This window comes from Pocillopora damicornis, chromosome 6 (assembly GCF_964200805.1).
Source record: "Pocillopora damicornis chromosome 6, jaPocDami1.2, whole genome shotgun sequence".
Taxonomy (NCBI): domain Eukaryota; kingdom Metazoa; phylum Cnidaria; class Anthozoa; order Scleractinia; family Pocilloporidae; genus Pocillopora; species Pocillopora damicornis.
In genome coordinates this window covers 19,166,735-19,182,444 of record NC_142675.1, presented here as the reverse complement: position 1 = coordinate 19,182,444, position 15,710 = coordinate 19,166,735, and the positions used below count along the sequence as shown (strand labels likewise).

At 40.1% G+C, this 15,710-nt stretch overlaps 2 protein-coding genes and 1 long non-coding RNA gene across 4 annotated transcripts; 2 read left to right on the top strand and 1 right to left on the bottom strand.

The window, feature by feature from the left end:
• The first annotated feature begins 603 nt into the window (after nucleotides 1–603).
• On the top strand, nucleotides 604–5,366 carry LOC113685126 (uncharacterized). The gene is made up of 2 exons (XM_089211055.1): nucleotides 604–717; nucleotides 1,568–5,366. The coding sequence occupies exon 2, from the start codon at nucleotides 1,642–1,644 to the stop codon at nucleotides 5,311–5,313; it is 3,672 nt and encodes a 1,223-aa protein (XP_089067181.1). The 5' UTR covers nucleotides 604–717; nucleotides 1,568–1,641; the 3' UTR covers nucleotides 5,314–5,366.
• Nucleotides 5,367–6,129: 763 nt separating this feature from the next.
• LOC113685109 (uncharacterized) lies at nucleotides 6,130–15,673 on the top strand. Of its 2 annotated transcripts, XM_027202576.2 has the most exons (12): nucleotides 6,130–6,365; nucleotides 7,531–7,692; nucleotides 8,578–8,667; nucleotides 9,695–10,077; nucleotides 10,319–10,377; nucleotides 10,944–10,997; nucleotides 11,404–11,548; nucleotides 12,331–12,404; nucleotides 13,282–13,335; nucleotides 13,746–13,810; nucleotides 13,932–14,011; nucleotides 14,545–15,673. In XM_027202576.2, exons 2-12 carry the CDS (start codon nucleotides 7,619–7,621, stop codon nucleotides 14,601–14,603), a joined length of 1,137 nt encoding a protein of 378 aa, XP_027058377.2. In that variant the 5' UTR covers nucleotides 6,130–6,365; nucleotides 7,531–7,618; the 3' UTR covers nucleotides 14,604–15,673. The 2 variants fall into 2 exon arrangements, with proteins under 2 accessions (XP_027058377.2, XP_089066075.1); XM_089209949.1 differs by lacking the exons at nucleotides 6,130–6,365; nucleotides 7,531–7,692 and adding an exon at nucleotides 8,236–8,471.
• Nucleotides 6,452–8,166, bottom strand: LOC149044319 (uncharacterized). The gene is made up of 2 exons (XR_016187811.1): nucleotides 8,031–8,166; nucleotides 6,452–7,955 (listed from the first exon to the last, which is right to left on the bottom strand). It is a non-coding gene; the product is annotated as an uncharacterized LOC149044319 (long non-coding RNA).
• Nucleotides 15,674–15,710: the final 37 nt, after the last annotated feature.

Below are 15,710 nucleotides of genomic sequence, written 5' to 3'. Positions count from 1 at the left end.
GGTGAATCTCTGCGTTTGGAACATTTGTGATTTCTTGACACTTGTAACAGGTGACTTAAAGGTTTATACTCTCAGCCAATCGACAGGCGTTTCCCAGTTTACGAATGACGTAATCAGCAGGTCAGTGGCTTACGTGGCCTAATCTCTGAAAGCCACTCGAGTGCATTGCTCATCCGTGTACTATTCTGATTTGCTAATACCAGCAGTTCACTTGTTCACATGCTTATTACGTCACTCAACTGCTTAAAAACATCTCAACTCACCAATTTCTTTTTTTTCGGGGAAGAAAGACTTACGATTATAAATTGTTGGCCATATTCCTTGCAGCGAAGAAATTCTCCTCAGGGGACGATGATGTCTCAAAAGTGACACAGGAGTATTCAACTGCAACACCGGACTCAACAAATAGTGACTGCGGCGATGATTTTTTTGTGTTCATACTGATCTACTGATCAACTGTGTGGCTGACAAGTTAAAAAGGGTAAGATATTATTTCAATCACGATTATTTAAAGACTCTCAACAAAACTTTAGTGTCGCCCCACGCGACGCTGTGAAGAAACCACAGATAAATGTCAATACTGGTGCGATTCTATGTTTCGTGATCGTTCAGATACGCACTGACGAGTCGTTTAATACTCTAATACGTTTTTTTGGTAATTCTTGTCAGGAGTTACTGTTTATTGACAGTAGTTTGGAAAGGCAAGGATGATTTGAGGTAACAGGCAAATTAAACAGTTTCATTCATTAAATTTGAGATACTAAGCTTTTAATGGCGTTCTCCATCATTGTACTAAAATCCCTTAAGAATAGGGCCGGAGCTAACGCCAACTGAGAAAAGGTTAATTATTCCTCCACAATTTGAATTAATCTTGCATTAATTTTCACGTCTCTCGACCATTAAAGCAACTATCTCAGTGTATGAACACACTCACTCATGGACCTGTGACGTGACGTTTTGGTCACCAAAGAAGGCGAATGACACTATTCCTCGATAAAACTGCCATGAATGTGTTTAATATTCTCGCATTTTTGTGGCGAATCATTTTTATGTTCACTGTCGCAATGTATCTTTTTCTACCGAGTTCAAACAACCAGTTACCTGTTGAACCTGTTAGAGAGATCATAAAAAAAACGCGTGAATATTTTTTTAACTAACTCTATTTTTGAAGGAAATTTTGAAATAAATGTTTGAAGTAGTCTGAAGTTTCTGACAAAACTTACATGCAAGGATATCATTAACAACCTTTTTGATCAGCTATTGACAGCAGTAAACATGCCACATCAAACGAGGCAAAGGATGAAATGGGGCTTTTTCCTTTTCATTTCCCAAATTGAATTTACTTTTGGAATCAATCAGGCGATTTGAGTGTGTGTAGACGTCATAGACCAACGAAGCACCCTACAAAAAAAAAAAAAAAATTCGGTCATCACTGATTCCGTTAGGTTATTGACCGATTATTTCCACAATTGTTATATTGTTTTGCCTCAAACGATAGTTTTTTCCCTCTGGGAACTGTTCTATAATTTATGTAGTAATAATTACATACTTTTACTGCTTTTTCTAGGTGCCAAAGTTTTGTTAGCGAAATATCGTTCTGGTGCAAGTGGCATAAGTGTTTTCTGTGAAAACGCCGCTTATATGATAACTCCATATGACATGGATGGTCCACAAAATGACTCTGACAGGTGGAGTTTTTATGGAACAAAGACATTGCAAAGTCTTTTGCAGCAATATCTCTCAGAAACTTCAGTATCATCGTATACAGAAATTGCTTCCCATCGGCAAAACGTGAAAGCGAAAGAGCTTGGTAGCATCTTCACCGAAGACGTCCAAGAACATGAGAGTTCTCTCGCTCCTCCTCCACTTCTTCATCGACCCACAAAGCGATCCTTAGAGCAAAGCCAAATGAGTGTTGCATCGCCAGACTCTAAGCACCCAAGACTAGAGAGTTGTTCTGCTTATTTCGACCATCAAAGAGGGGGAGTGCTGCAAGAGCCTTTTGATGTCAGGGAGCAAATGTTCGAGAGGACTCGGTCGCTTGAAAACTCACTGAAGCCAGCATTTCCCCCTCCACCGCTGCTGAAGCAGACAGTAGTGAACGCTAATGGACGGAAATCCCAGATAACTACACACTTTAATCATAAAGAAATTTTCCACCATACAACTGCTAAATGGAGCACAATAATGGATAGTGATCAATGTGGGACTAAAACAGCTTCTCCGGACGATGCTACAAATAGCAAAAGAGTTCTTGATCATAGACTTCCGATAAAGGACGTAGCCAATGGGAGACATCCATCACCTGAGGGGAACGGAAAGCAAAAGGTTTTTACAGCACAACCTGTACCGCGACAAATAACAACCGATGATCACTCATCTTGTGGAGGGTATGCTTTTGATCACATGGCGATGCCAAAAATTGTTGCAGTGCATTCCGTTTCAAAGAGCACACGAGATGAGGACGAATGGGAAAGAAATAAAGCCTTTATTTCGAAGGTTAAAGCCGCTCGAGATAGATCATTTCACGGTGGGACGCCCGTTGAAGTGCATGGACAAGCATGGGAGAAACCGCAGGAAGTACCCCACCTCAAAACTAGACCAGTCATATCGCAAGACCAACAAAGTTTTCTTCAAGATCACCATTTGCAGAAGGGCACACGTCAAACCTCTTCTACTAATCTTGGAGACAGATCCATGGATATCTCGTTTGAGCGTTTTGCACTTTATCATCTGCTCTCAAAATTTCAAGGAAATGTTGAGCAGGTCAAAAGTGTCTTAAAGGAGAACCTGCAAAAGGAATGGTTAGAGTATTCTCAAGGAAGTATTGATCCTAACAAACAGACGCTGAGTGGAGTGAATTTGAATGAGCTGCACAAACTCTATGACGTCTGGTGTACGTTAAAAAAGAGCCAAAAAAAGGAGACTCGAAGCGGATATTTGGAGAACATTTTAAAGTCTCAGGATTCCGAGCAGTATAGAGTAAAAACAAGCTGTGGATTAAACTTTCAAAAGAACCATGAGGTCAGTCAAAGTAACTCTCAACTTTCCCCAAGTACGCAGCTCTTTAAGGCTATTTCTCCAGGATACTGTTCTCCACGAAATCTGTCTAAATCGGCAGTTCATCAGACACCTGTGAATCCTTCTCCCGTTTCTTTGAATTCACAGCGTGTTCACAACAATGTCACCGTGGAAAAAGCAGAAAGCATTTCCATGCAGCACTCCCCTATGATTATCCAAGAGAAGATTTATAGTTTTTCACGGAGCTCATCTTTAAATGGGAAAATCGGCTCCAAATCCACCTTTTCACCTGTTTTGGCTTCTTACCGTGACCACGACATCAAGACAGCAGAACTTATCAAACACGCACAAGTGCAACCGAAAACCAATCAGGTTTACGCTTGCGATGATAGTCAATTGACATTTGATGGTCCGAAGAGAGATGGAGAAAGCGCTATTATCGGTCACATCCGTCATGTCTCTAGAAACTCTCTGAGAACAGACATTGAAAAGGAGACAAAGAGTGGTGCAAACATTTCGCTTCGTGCCTCTGTTCTTCAGCACTTTCCACAAACATTTTCCAAGCCAACAAAAAAGGAGTCGCTTCCTTTTGTTAATTCACACACAACAACAACATTTTGTAACAACTTTATCAGTAGTTCATGCAAGGAATCCGCGCAATCTGACCATCAAGCTGCCAAAAAAGCCATGCATTTAGACGCCCGCAGTATTGAAATTGGCAGCGGTCATGAAACAAAGTCAAGCTATCTCTGGCGCTTCAAAGGGGGAAAATTGATTAGTGACAACATGCCCATTCTCCGTACTGAAAAACCAGTAGCAGAAATTGATGCGAGGACGATGAATAAGATTAAAGAGCCTGAAGTTGTGGTAAAACGTGAAGGCCATGCCCCTGGGCAGCAGTCATGCCACAGAGATTCAAACTGGAAGTCCATTCCTCAAGGGTGTCCGCTTGTTAGTTCAACAGCAGAGCAGGAACATAAGAAAGTGTGTGGTGCTGCAGCTTCTGGTAAGCGGTGCTACTGTGTTTTGGAACCCAACTGCCATGCACAAAGGGATAAAACATCAATTGATCCTCTTCAAAGTATGCAAAATATGATAAACAGAGCAACAGAAAGTTCACCGAGACACCGTCCCTCGCAAATCCATGCTCAAAGACCAGACACTACGGAGAAAACAGCAAAGAATATTGTAGCCAATAACAGTGCACAGGTATACCAGCGGCCAAGCACTATCGTCCGGATTTCAACCAATGCACACGACCGCCAACAGTCCAAAGAAACAGTCAGTGTTTCAAGTAATGAACAGTCTGGCCGGCAATCTGCAGCCAACTTCCATTTTACCACGAGCTCGCAAGAAAAAAAGCTATCCTACACTACTGTCAAAGTAACAAGTGCTGCCAACGGAAATCAACAACCCACTCCAAGTCTCCTTATTTCACCTGGTGCACAATCAAGTAGCCAAAATATTTCGAGTAACGAGCAATTTAACGGACCCTCCAGTGCAGGCTTACGCGCTTTTGGAAATGTAAAGGAACAATCCAGTGCCAACGTCCACCTGTCATATGATAAGCAGATAAACCAACGACCCAACTCCACTGACACGCATACTCAGTATAACGAACCAAACACCCATCAACGTATTGCTAACCGGCAAGAGTTTTTTCGTGACGAAGAAGTGAACAATTTGCTAATCTCTCGCTCGCAGATAAAAAAGCAGCCTGGGAATGATACTGGGATAGTTGTTTCGTGTACTGTCCGCCAAACAAACCAACAAAGAACCCAGCAATCAAACACAATTGCCAACCTTGACAACACTATACCAACAGGTCAGCTTACAAATGGTAGCCTGGTTCTTTCTGGTGGCGCACTTGCAAACCAACAGTCTAACATACAAAGTACAATTTCCAAGGTTTCTGCGAAAACTGTGGTTAGGATAGCCCCAAAGGTTGAATCTGGTGCTAACGGCGAAATAGAGAAACCCAAGAAAGCTGCGACCTCGATTCCTATCAAATCTGAAAAAGCCAACGATAAACAGTGCAGTTTTGTAACACCCCATCCTCCAAAGAAACAGTATACTTCTCTGCAACAGCTTGCTAATAAAGTTATCGAGACTAGAAAGAGAATCGAGACGGAGAGCATTCCATGGAAGAAAAAGATTTTAAAATCTCTCGAAGCCGTGCTGATGAAACGGTTGAGAAAAGTAGAGAGAGAGACTGGGGAAGAGGCCAATCTAGGTGGCGGAAAAATTTCTGAGATTGAAAAGAATAAAGTCGGACATCAGAAAGAAAAATAGAAAGAGAGAGAAAATAAATTAAAATCTAAGACGTAACAAGAATAAAACTTTTTCAATAAAAGTTAACTATAGTTTTATGAAATAGTTTCTTTTATCTCATTGTAGGCTTTCCCTGAATGAATTCACTTTCTGTCAGGAACAATTTAGAAAATGAATCCTCCCCATCCATTGTGGGGTCCAGTTGTGACTGAAAAATTTTTGGGAGGAATTAAACCCGCAAAAAAGTGGTCGCTCCAAGGTTCCACGTTTGTCTTAGTTTGCTTTCATGCACTAATTTACATTTTGTCGATCATACTATTGATCATGCAGTTCTCCCTTCAGTCGTATGGTTATTGTGATCAGTCTTTAATGTTTGTCTAGAGTCCTCGATTTTTTGTTCTTAAGGCAACCATGACCTTGATATCTTACAATATATAGTCAATATTACCCTTTAAAACTACCCTTATTTCCACTTCCTCTCGTCTCTTATCTCCTCCACCCGCCTTTTTGAAAAGAAGACCGAGCGAGTGTGACCTTATTAAGGACGAAGATCATAACCAATAGTTGAAAGGAAATGTTGTTCTAGAAAAACGATGTAGAAAATCCAACGAATCTGAAAAAGCAACAAACGTCAACAAGAACAGAGGAATCTGCCTCGAGCGCGGGAAAACGCATCTGAGTGTGTTAGGATTGTTCATTGTTGTTGTTTTTTTTTAAGTCTGATTGGTTAGCAGGGGTCAGAAATATTCAAGACTAATGGCAGAGGAAATACGAATAAAGCGCACTCATTGTTCTTCATGGATTTCTCTGAACACTTAATGGAAAATTTCTCTATTTACTTAATGTACCTGTCAGCTGACAAGAGGGCGGAACGAAGTGTCGGTCATGTTTTCAAACTGTTGGTTCCCTCTCTTCCATTTCAAGTGTAAGCGGCGATAACAATGTTTGTAGAAATCGAACAAGCAAATAGAACATTTGATCGGATTTCTCCACAAAGAACACAAGTAGCATCTTAGAAGAATACGGTTTTCTACGAAGAGTTGATACTCGTTTTGTTTAAGGATTCACTTAAGGTAAGATAATGAAAAAAATTATTTCCCTGTCGACTCTTCACATAATACCAAACTACTATACCTTACAAGGCCAGATGACTAGACAGGTTGAAACAGTGGGTCGCTACTTCACGACTTTCCAAAGTTTATTTAGCCTGTTTTGATCCATTGAACTGTTTACAACCACTGAAATTCAGCCGTGTGATCGGTGTTCTAAACACGATTTAGCACATTCTTTTATTGCAAAAAAACTGTCTCTAGGAAATAACTAAAATCATGCACGATAGTGTAGTTTTATTTTCAATTTCCTTTGTAAATTTCATTCGTGGGTTTAAACGAAACGCCTACCTTGTCCCATGTAAGAATAAGACTAAATAACCTTTTTGTATCTCCGTGAATCAAAATTATTTCTTCTGTTAATTAATGATTTAACACTTTCTTTTGATCTGAAAGAAGACGGCATCCAAAAATTGGCGTCTTGGGAGAAGTTGCCGCCACTTCTGCGACAAACTCTGCTTCAATTCTGAACAAGAATACGAGGCCTCATAATAATATTTATTTTTCATTTAACAGAAAAACTTGCATAATTATTATTTGGGTTAAACTTATTGTATCAGTGGTTTGCTTCCGTCAGGATTACTGGTTGTAGCAGGTGTACCAATTTTGCTTCGTTTTTCTGTCTGTGTCCTTTCGCTGGGGTTAATTGAACCACCCGTCGATAAAACAGGGACAGAGAGAATTAAGGAATTTCACCCTTCACTGAACAACTTGACAACTTCTTAACATGGCCACAAACAAAATATGCCATTGATCGCACCAAAAGTAAATTATTTTGTTCATTAAAAAATGAACCGAAGCCAGAAAATAAAACGATAACACAGGGTGGTCCCTGAAGGGGGAGGAGAGGGAGGAGAGTTAAGGAGAAAAATTCTGCTCTCTCGACTTGTTCTTCCTCATGCTCATCGTAGAAAGCTCCGCTCTACAATTTTCGAGGCAGGGCTGGAGATTCGAGTTTTCTTGCAAGGGTGGGAGGTGAAAGAAGCAATCAGCGTCTGACGAAAGTCGAGCATGACCGTCGATTGCTGCATGTTAATAGTTGGCGATGAGGTTTGTGTCTCAAACCTCTGAGTGATGTGTGGTGCTCTCAAACCTTTTTTTCTTTTTTGTGCTGGTATCAACATTTCAGGTGGTGACCATGAAACACAACATCGCAAAATCTAAGAGGAATGGCCGCGATTTATCAGCCAATTCCTACCTAAAAGAGGACTCGACAAATGGAATCTACATACCGGTATACTGACTCTTCAGACTCGGAGGAATTAAGTTTGGACAACTTTACTGTACAAAGGTACGACTTATAGAATTGTTCCTCTTTCTTTTGTTGCATACATAAGAATATAACAAGAACTGTGTCGTGGAAGTAAACGTAGGACTGTAAGTCTCCTTTAGAAGGTGCTGAGCCTTAAATTATTTTCATAACCAGTAGATCAGGGAGAAACTGACAGGAATCAAAACCGTCAAGTACACACTGCGTCAGAATGGTGTTGGTGTCCTTTTCTTTAAAAATACGGACATCATTATATATGGTGAAGTTTTTGGAGTCTTGTATGTCTACGATTGGGGCCAAAAACAGTGAAATTAGATCGGACTCTATTCTGGGCACAATTCAACTTACTTAAAATTTACCTGAAATCGGCGTTCGGTTAATTGATGAAACAATTTTTACAAGTGTCTGAATGCAACTCGGTCTTCATTACTGAAAAGGAATAACTCCCCTCTCTCCCTGCAATCCGATGTCCATCGCAGGAAAATAAAAAAAAAATGCACAGCCTGGATTGGGCCCTGTTAATCTACACATGATGTTGTCACGAAGCTAAAAATTGCCGTCAATTGGGCACCCGCGTGTTTTTCTTCGTTCGAAGGGGTCAGAGATACGGAGTCTCCACAAACAATCTAATCGACGTTCAAAAAAATTGGCGAATCCGAAAATCTGAGGGCAAGAGATAAACAGTAGTTTCTCAGACACGGCCGAATAAGGGCTTGGGCATTTTAAGAATGTACAACCCGTTGGAGAGGATAATTAGCGCAGATGTCTTTTACCTCTCACACCGATCGATACGATGACAGGTAATCTTTCGTAAATCGTAGGACCTGTGATAATTTGACGAGTTTCTCCATGATTTCACGCTTCATCTCCCGAGACGAAACTAACAAAAATTATCGTTTATTGTAGATTAGCTAGTGCAAACACGGATACAGAAGACACGAGTGATGGAAGCGACGAAGATATCCGATCTACCAGGCTGGAGTCTGATGATAGAAGGTAAGAACCCCTTAGAATATTAACATATCAAATATTTATGTTAGATTAATTACTCCGTGAGAGGAAAATAATCAGTTGTTGGACTGGTTCTAGTCAGTATAGGCTGTATTTAGACAGCTCTCCAATCTCGTTTGTTTTCTACAGCTGTCGTAGAACACACTAACCGATTGAAAAGTTCAAGCCGTCCAAAGATGCGGAGCGTACACCACCAAAAACTCGCTGCATGCGATCGAAGCCAATCTAATTGTTTAGTTGAAGAGTCAAGATTGCGTTTGAAAAGAAAGCTTTTAACATAAAACGTGTCTTTCGATTAACCATTTACATTTTAAACTAAGTGTTTGCATTCTCCGCTCTGTTCTCGTTACATTTCTTATGGTATTCATTGGTAAAATTTGTTTGGCAATTATGAGCTTTTTTACTTGGTGATCATTTCCTTTCTTCCTGTGACCTTAACGTGTGATTCAGAGGTGATATTGTAAGGAGAAATTGAAGAAGTTAGGCACCGCTTTTGGTCAAAAAAAGCTTCTTTCTTGCCGAGAGGGCGAACTCCGTGAGCTTTCAAACGACGGAAACTATTCGTAATATTTTTGGGTAGCTGACTAAAGTACAAAAGCTCACTGGTTTGTTGATCTCTGATCGGGGGCTTCAAATTGTGGGAAAACATCTTTTGATTTATTTTGGCACGGGCCGTGACCTAGAACCATGTAAGTCTGGAAACAACACCGCAGCTAACCTGTCGTGATACATGCAGGCTTTCATTAATCGTAGTGTTCGTTAAAATCTGTAGTGCGCCAAACTGGTAAAACTGGAGCCAGTCAAAATATACGACAGAAAGATTGGAAACAGGTGACTGCTGATATGGGTTTGCACTGCATGCTAAAAGGGAGTAAAGACTTATCAGAGATAAATATGTTCAAGTCTTCTATGTTGTATTCCGTCAACTCAGTAAGGGTCAGATATTTTAAATTATGTACAACATTTGCCGAAGAGTGAACTTTATTTTTTAACGTTTTTGTATATCCAATAGGGAGATACCGCAAAAGAAATATCAAGACAAGAATGAAATCAAGAACGATTTCCTTAAAGAAGCTTCGAACACTGCCCATACTCCAGCAGATTCAAATGAATCTCCAAAACCAATCTCAAGTGATACAACGTATTCTCTTCGGGTACCCCCAAGTGGAGAAACTGACTCTTCTCCGAGCGCCCGAGCCTACTCCCCAGAGGAGGAAAGTGAACTGTTTTCAACAGAATACGTCGATAAGTTGGTGGCCTCGTTTTGGAACAAAGTTGATCAGAAGATCGAGGCAGCTGTTTCTAATCACCAGGCGAGTCCGCAGGCCACTCAGCAGACTAACATGGAAAACAGTGCGCAGACGGGGGATACTAAAGCAGATGACAAAAGCAATGGTAAAGAGAAAGCTAATTCATTGTCGGTATCACTCTCTCATTTACAGAACTGGGGCTGTTCTGCCGTCTTATTAACGCACATATCAATCTACTGGATATATTTAGTTGACATGGTTGATCTGTTTTTTTCTTTGTTATTTGTTTCCACCTCACAGGCAGTGTATTATTCTTGTTTTTACTTGTCATTTTCAGCTAAACCACTCCTTGCTCTTCATATTAAGCAATATTTTTCTCTTAACAGACAAAAGTACCACCAAGTACCCTGGAGGTGTCTGCGTGTTTATCCTTTTTATATTCCAGGTAAGGACTCTATGGGACTCCAACGTTTTGACATACGTGGGTACAGGGTTAATAAAAGAATGGGTGGCTATGCAGCTCGTGGCTGAGGGGTCCGGGACAGCGCCTTTATCGAGTCTCTGAAGAAACCTCATTCCTGCATAACCTCTTTCTTCTCCACGAATGAATACGAATGACTATTAATAATTTTAAGTCGGATATCCTCTAGTAGACTAGCATGCTGTCGTAGAGGACTAGGAATTCCTCTAGTCGCTCCGCTTAGCTTATAACTCACGAGCAAGGATAAACTCAGAAAGTTTTGGCCGTCGATGGAATGGAAACTTTAACTTACCTTGCGTAGATAACATGCAAGTATCTGGCGTGAAGTTTCTGGCATGATATGAAAACCAAGAGTAGCCTCTACTCGATGATCTCTTGCGGGCAAATTAAAATGGTGAATTGGTGGAAAATTTACTTCCTCATAAAAAAGTGGTAGTTTTGTTAGACGTTTTGAAGCAATTTTTTTAAACTAGTTTCATCATGGGTGACCTGTATAAAATATTTTTTAACTCCTTTTTTTGTTGTTGCAGTTTTTAGCAAAAATTTGTGTTCTTTGTAAAGAGGATATAAAGAACAAGTGGAAGGTTAGTAACTTAAGTCAACAACGCATGCGCTTTTTTATGATGTGACTTATTAAATAAAACAAAAGTGGGATACGCATCACTAGCCAGCTTTAAAACACTTTTGAAAAGAAGCTTTGTCGTTAAATGTTAAATATAAAGCATACTCTGCATATCAACACTGCCTAAATAAATAAGTCTCATGTCTCAGTAACTGGTAACGCCTTTAGAAGCTTAGGGCGGTTCTTCAGCTGGTACAAAACCTTCAGTGTCATTTTTGTGTCAATCTGTTTTTAAGGAAGAGGCTTAAAAAAAGATGTTTGTAAAAAAATCAAAGCACTCTTCGAGGCGAAGCCAACGTTTGTTATCGTTGCATGTTCCGTCCGGGATTAATTTTATTCGCAATTTTCAAAACACTTCCTATCATCAGGAGTGGTTCACCGATGGAATGTGGCGGCAGAATCTGAAAACGATTATTACTCATCGCCATGCTAACTTCACAGTTGTTATGGTTACATTGATGGATTGTTTCTTAGTGATTGCTAACATTCTTGCTGACTTTGACGTGATTGATGGTAAGGCTCAAAAGATACGTGTAAAGTATAGGGATGAAATGGCTCACATTGCCTGCGATTGTTTAGCAAGGAACAATAGCAAAAAGATGGTAAGCCACTTTTATAAAGAAACTGTGGCACTGCGTCGGTTGGGTTAATAACAAGGTAGTTTGGTTTTATCAACTGAGTTGATGATGTAAATTGGCCACCATAAAGGGTTTCTCTCGCTCTGACGAAGAGCTAACGCTCGATGCGTCAGCCTTGGAAACTTTCCACGGGGGCCAATTGACATTATTAATTCAGTAGATAAAACCAAATTATCCTAAACGAAATAGAACAAGGTGGCAATGAAAACTCTGAGTACAGTGAATATACTTAAAATTTTACTAGGGCACGGGAAAAGGCAGGCGGTCAAATGCGATTGGCTTTCATCTACATTTGACTGGACAACAGAGTGGCGAGGGATTTCTTCACCAGTCTTAGAGTGGCCCAATAAAAAGGGAAACAATCGCAATCCCGAATTATTTTTGAATCTCAATTAACACTGGCAGTCGTTGTAAGAAATTGAAACCACCTTGCCTCTCTCAATGTGATGACAATTGCTAAGATGCCAATCGCGGAGCATGGATGCCGTGTGATGTTGAAGACACCATAATAAACTTTTCATATATAGATCATGGCAATCTGATATAGGAGCCATTCTTCTGTAAGAGGGCATCATCACTTCAATGTCGAAAGGAACTGTTAGGATTAATCACGATTGCGTGTCAAAGACGTAAAAGGTGTTACTTTGTATCTTTCAGATAACGGAATTGAATTCATTTTTCACGGTTTTCTTGACATCAATTTGATCATAATGTTCTTATTTGTTGTCGAGGTAAGGTTTTTCATGTTTCAAATGGTCTTTGTTGTAACCACAGTGAAAGAGTGTATATTTCATAGGCGGGAATATCCATCACTTACGATCACTATCATGATTTCCATCAGCATACATAGCTCCTAAAATTATATGTATAAACTTACCTTTTTTCGCGAATTATTCATAGTGTAAGTTTACTTCGAATTTCTGGAAGAGAAAAGAAGGCTACCACATTCCCAGACCACACTTTAGAGATATTTTTCATCGTTAGGGCAACATTTTCTCGACGGAGAAAATTGACTCGGTAACCTGCACCGTCTCCTCCTCTCTCCCTTCCACCCATATCAATATTGCCTTGCTCACAATTTGGTCGGTCCTTGATATTATGACGCCGTATTGCAACACAAGAGGAGGAGAGTGGGGCAAGGATTTTTTTCTAGAAATTTAGGTGTGGTGGGTGTCCTGATGCATTAGTTATTGCTGGGGCAGGGGGTGGGGGTGGGGGTGGGGGTGGGGGTGGGGAGTTTGAGGATCTTGGTCAAGTCACAATAGTATTTTCATACACCCCTAATAAGGCTCTCTAATATTTTTATGATTCCCCCACTTTCTACCCCTACCCCCCCCCCCATTGGAAGTTAATTGGCAGTCAATTTCCTAAAGTTAACTTTTATTCTATTTTGACGACGACTGACCCTCCCTCCATTCCCCCTGAAAACCATGCGATGCCCCAAAAATCCTCCACTGCCCCCCTTCCCCCAAGGGTATAAGTGGTCCCTAACTAGAAGTCGATATGTAAACTTGGAACCATTCTATCAAGGGATCTGTACTGTATTGCAGTGAACAATCAATTAGGCTTAATGACTGTTTCAGTAGTGTCCTGTGTTATTCTTCCCAGTGTCTTGTAAGAATGGCTGTTCTCCAAAAAGAACTTTTTCAAGACAAGCTGGAGGTAATCAATAGCTCACTTGTTGCAGATTATTATATCACTCAGTTAGTACGTGCGCCATGATTGGTCAATTTAGCGGGCCGTATTTCACTGCACGGCTCCTTCCATTTGAACCCAGAGATCTGCAAGTTACGCCCCTGGTTTTTTTCCGCTCAGATTTATGTATGTGTGCTTCGTGCTTGGGCCATAAATCCGAGCGGTAAAAACTCCTTCCGTAACTTACAGTACAGACCTCGAACACGGTTATTATATACTGTTGTTTTGGTAACCGGAAGGATATTACCTATAGGAGATGTACCGTATATAACCAAATGTGGGAGGTAATAACCACAGGGAGGAAAATACTGTTTGGATTTCGTTTCATTTTTTATGTGCACAATCTTCAAAAGTATATTATATATTCTTTATCGCAGATGTTTGACGCTGCTCTGGTGTATTTCTACTTTCTGGTAGAGTTAATTACAAGCAATTGCTTCAGGTAAATTTACAGTATGATTACGTAATGACCATTTAAACGTAACACCGAACCGCATGTGCATGCATTTTGCTCCAAAGTTTGATATTTCACTTTGTTTAATTGTCATGCTTTCGTTTTCCAGTGAAGTACAAAAGCCTTACCCCAAGTACCTACATATGATAGTCATTCTTCGATGCTGGCGAATTCTTCTCGTTTTAGAACGTAAGTGACCAACCTCAACCGATTACTCAATGCTACCGGCACAAATCATGCGAATCAATCAAATAAATCAGGCCACTATCTCTCTGAAGCTTTTCAGCTGTGTAAATAACTTTACACACCTTATCAAAACATTTCCTAGACAGTGCTTAGTTTTTTCTTTTTTTTTTCTTTTTTCGTAATTTGCTCCTTAACAAAAGCTAACTGATTGATTGATCGAACAGGTGATAAACTGGATGATGATCGATTGATTCATTGATTGAATACGATTCAATACATTTGTTGTTCTCGTCGGTTGGCTGGCTGCTGAATTATTCGATTGGTCAGATTTCACCTTCTTGGTTGATTGAGTAATTGACTCTCTGACTGGCTGAGTAACTGAATGTCTGACAAATTGAAGGCCTCATTGACCGACCGACCGACCGACTGACAAACTAAATGACAGTTGACTCACGACCGACTGATTCTTTGCTTCATTGTCTCACGTTCGTCTGATTTATCTCAATTTAGTCGGATACCTTTTCATTTCCCCTTAGAACTTCAGCTGGAAAAAGAATTAGAATTGAGCGCCATGGAAAGCCAAACGCAAAGATGACAGCAGTGAAGGACCACACCCCTTTTTGTACAACAAATTAGAATTTTGATCTTACTTCCGGAGTTAGACATCATGTTTAAAACGAGCATTGAAATCGACGCAATCATTCAACCTTTCTACCCCCAAGATTGCCGCCTTCACTCTCCCTTTTTCTTCCTGTAACTCCCTTTCAAAAATGATTCCTAGGAATTTGGCGTAAACTTTTTCGTGATTTTTATCAAATGTTCGCTTAGTAACACTTTAAATTTGGTAGAAGAAATTGCTAATTGTTCACTTCGGACGTAAAAAGGTTATTGAGAAAAACTTCAAAGCAAACCAGTCGGCCACTCAGAATTATCGTATAACCCTTTATACCCTAACATCAATATGCATATTCTCTATACTGTCATCTATACATTTCCTAAGGTGCTGACAAGGAGAATTTGTTTAACGATCAAGAGCTTCTTTAGTTGGTGATCAATTTCTTTATTCTCATGATATTAAATGAATGATTCAGCAGTATTATTGTAAGGAGAAACTAGATGCTGGTCACTCTTTGGGTTTGAAGGGATAATTGTCCCAGTTGTAAAGGCTTTGCTCACCGAGTCGGTTCTTGAGCATTATGACAAGAAGCTTGTGTCGTAGTTTAACCAATCAATTCTGTGTGGAACCACCCCCGTTCTCCCGCCAAATGAGACGAGGACCAAAGAGCCCATCTGGCATCGTAGCCAGAGTGAGAGGGGGAGGGGGAAAGGGTAAGAAATAAAGGCTATATGACGTGAACGCAATTTTACCTCAAAATACCCAGATGATTCTTGATTATGCGGAGCATAACATTATAATCGCTTTCGATTCTTTGTTTTATACTATATAATTAATAAAACGGTTTTTTTTAAAATAGCTATATAGCAATCAGTTTAATCCATATAAAACCCGACCGATGTAATTTATTATGAAATACGATGGCGTTAGGATTGCTGAGTTTGACAACTTTATGTTGAGTCAGGATTCCCATACACATTGGTATATCGGGATTCTGACAATGAGAGGTATTTTGTATACATTGAGGTATTAAAAACTAAAAAGAAAAATATGCTTTCTGTTTTAAGCGAACATCGTGTGCATAAA

Excerpts from the sequence above, each read along its gene's own strand:
- LOC113685126 (XM_089211055.1), top strand. The coding sequence starts at position 1,642 with ATGATAACTCCATATGACATGGATGGTCCACAAAATGACTCTGACAGG.
- LOC113685109 (XM_027202576.2), top strand. The coding sequence starts at position 7,619 with ATGGAATCTACATACCGGTATACTGACTCTTCAGACTCGGAGGAATTA. Across the intron at positions 8,668-9,694 it reads CTGGAGTCTGATGATAGAAG|GGAGATACCGCAAAAGAAAT; the intron begins GTAAGAACCCCT and ends TATATCCAATAG. Across the intron at positions 14,012-14,544 it reads AATTCTTCTCGTTTTAGAAC|AACTTCAGCTGGAAAAAGAA; the intron begins GTAAGTGACCAA and ends ATTTCCCCTTAG.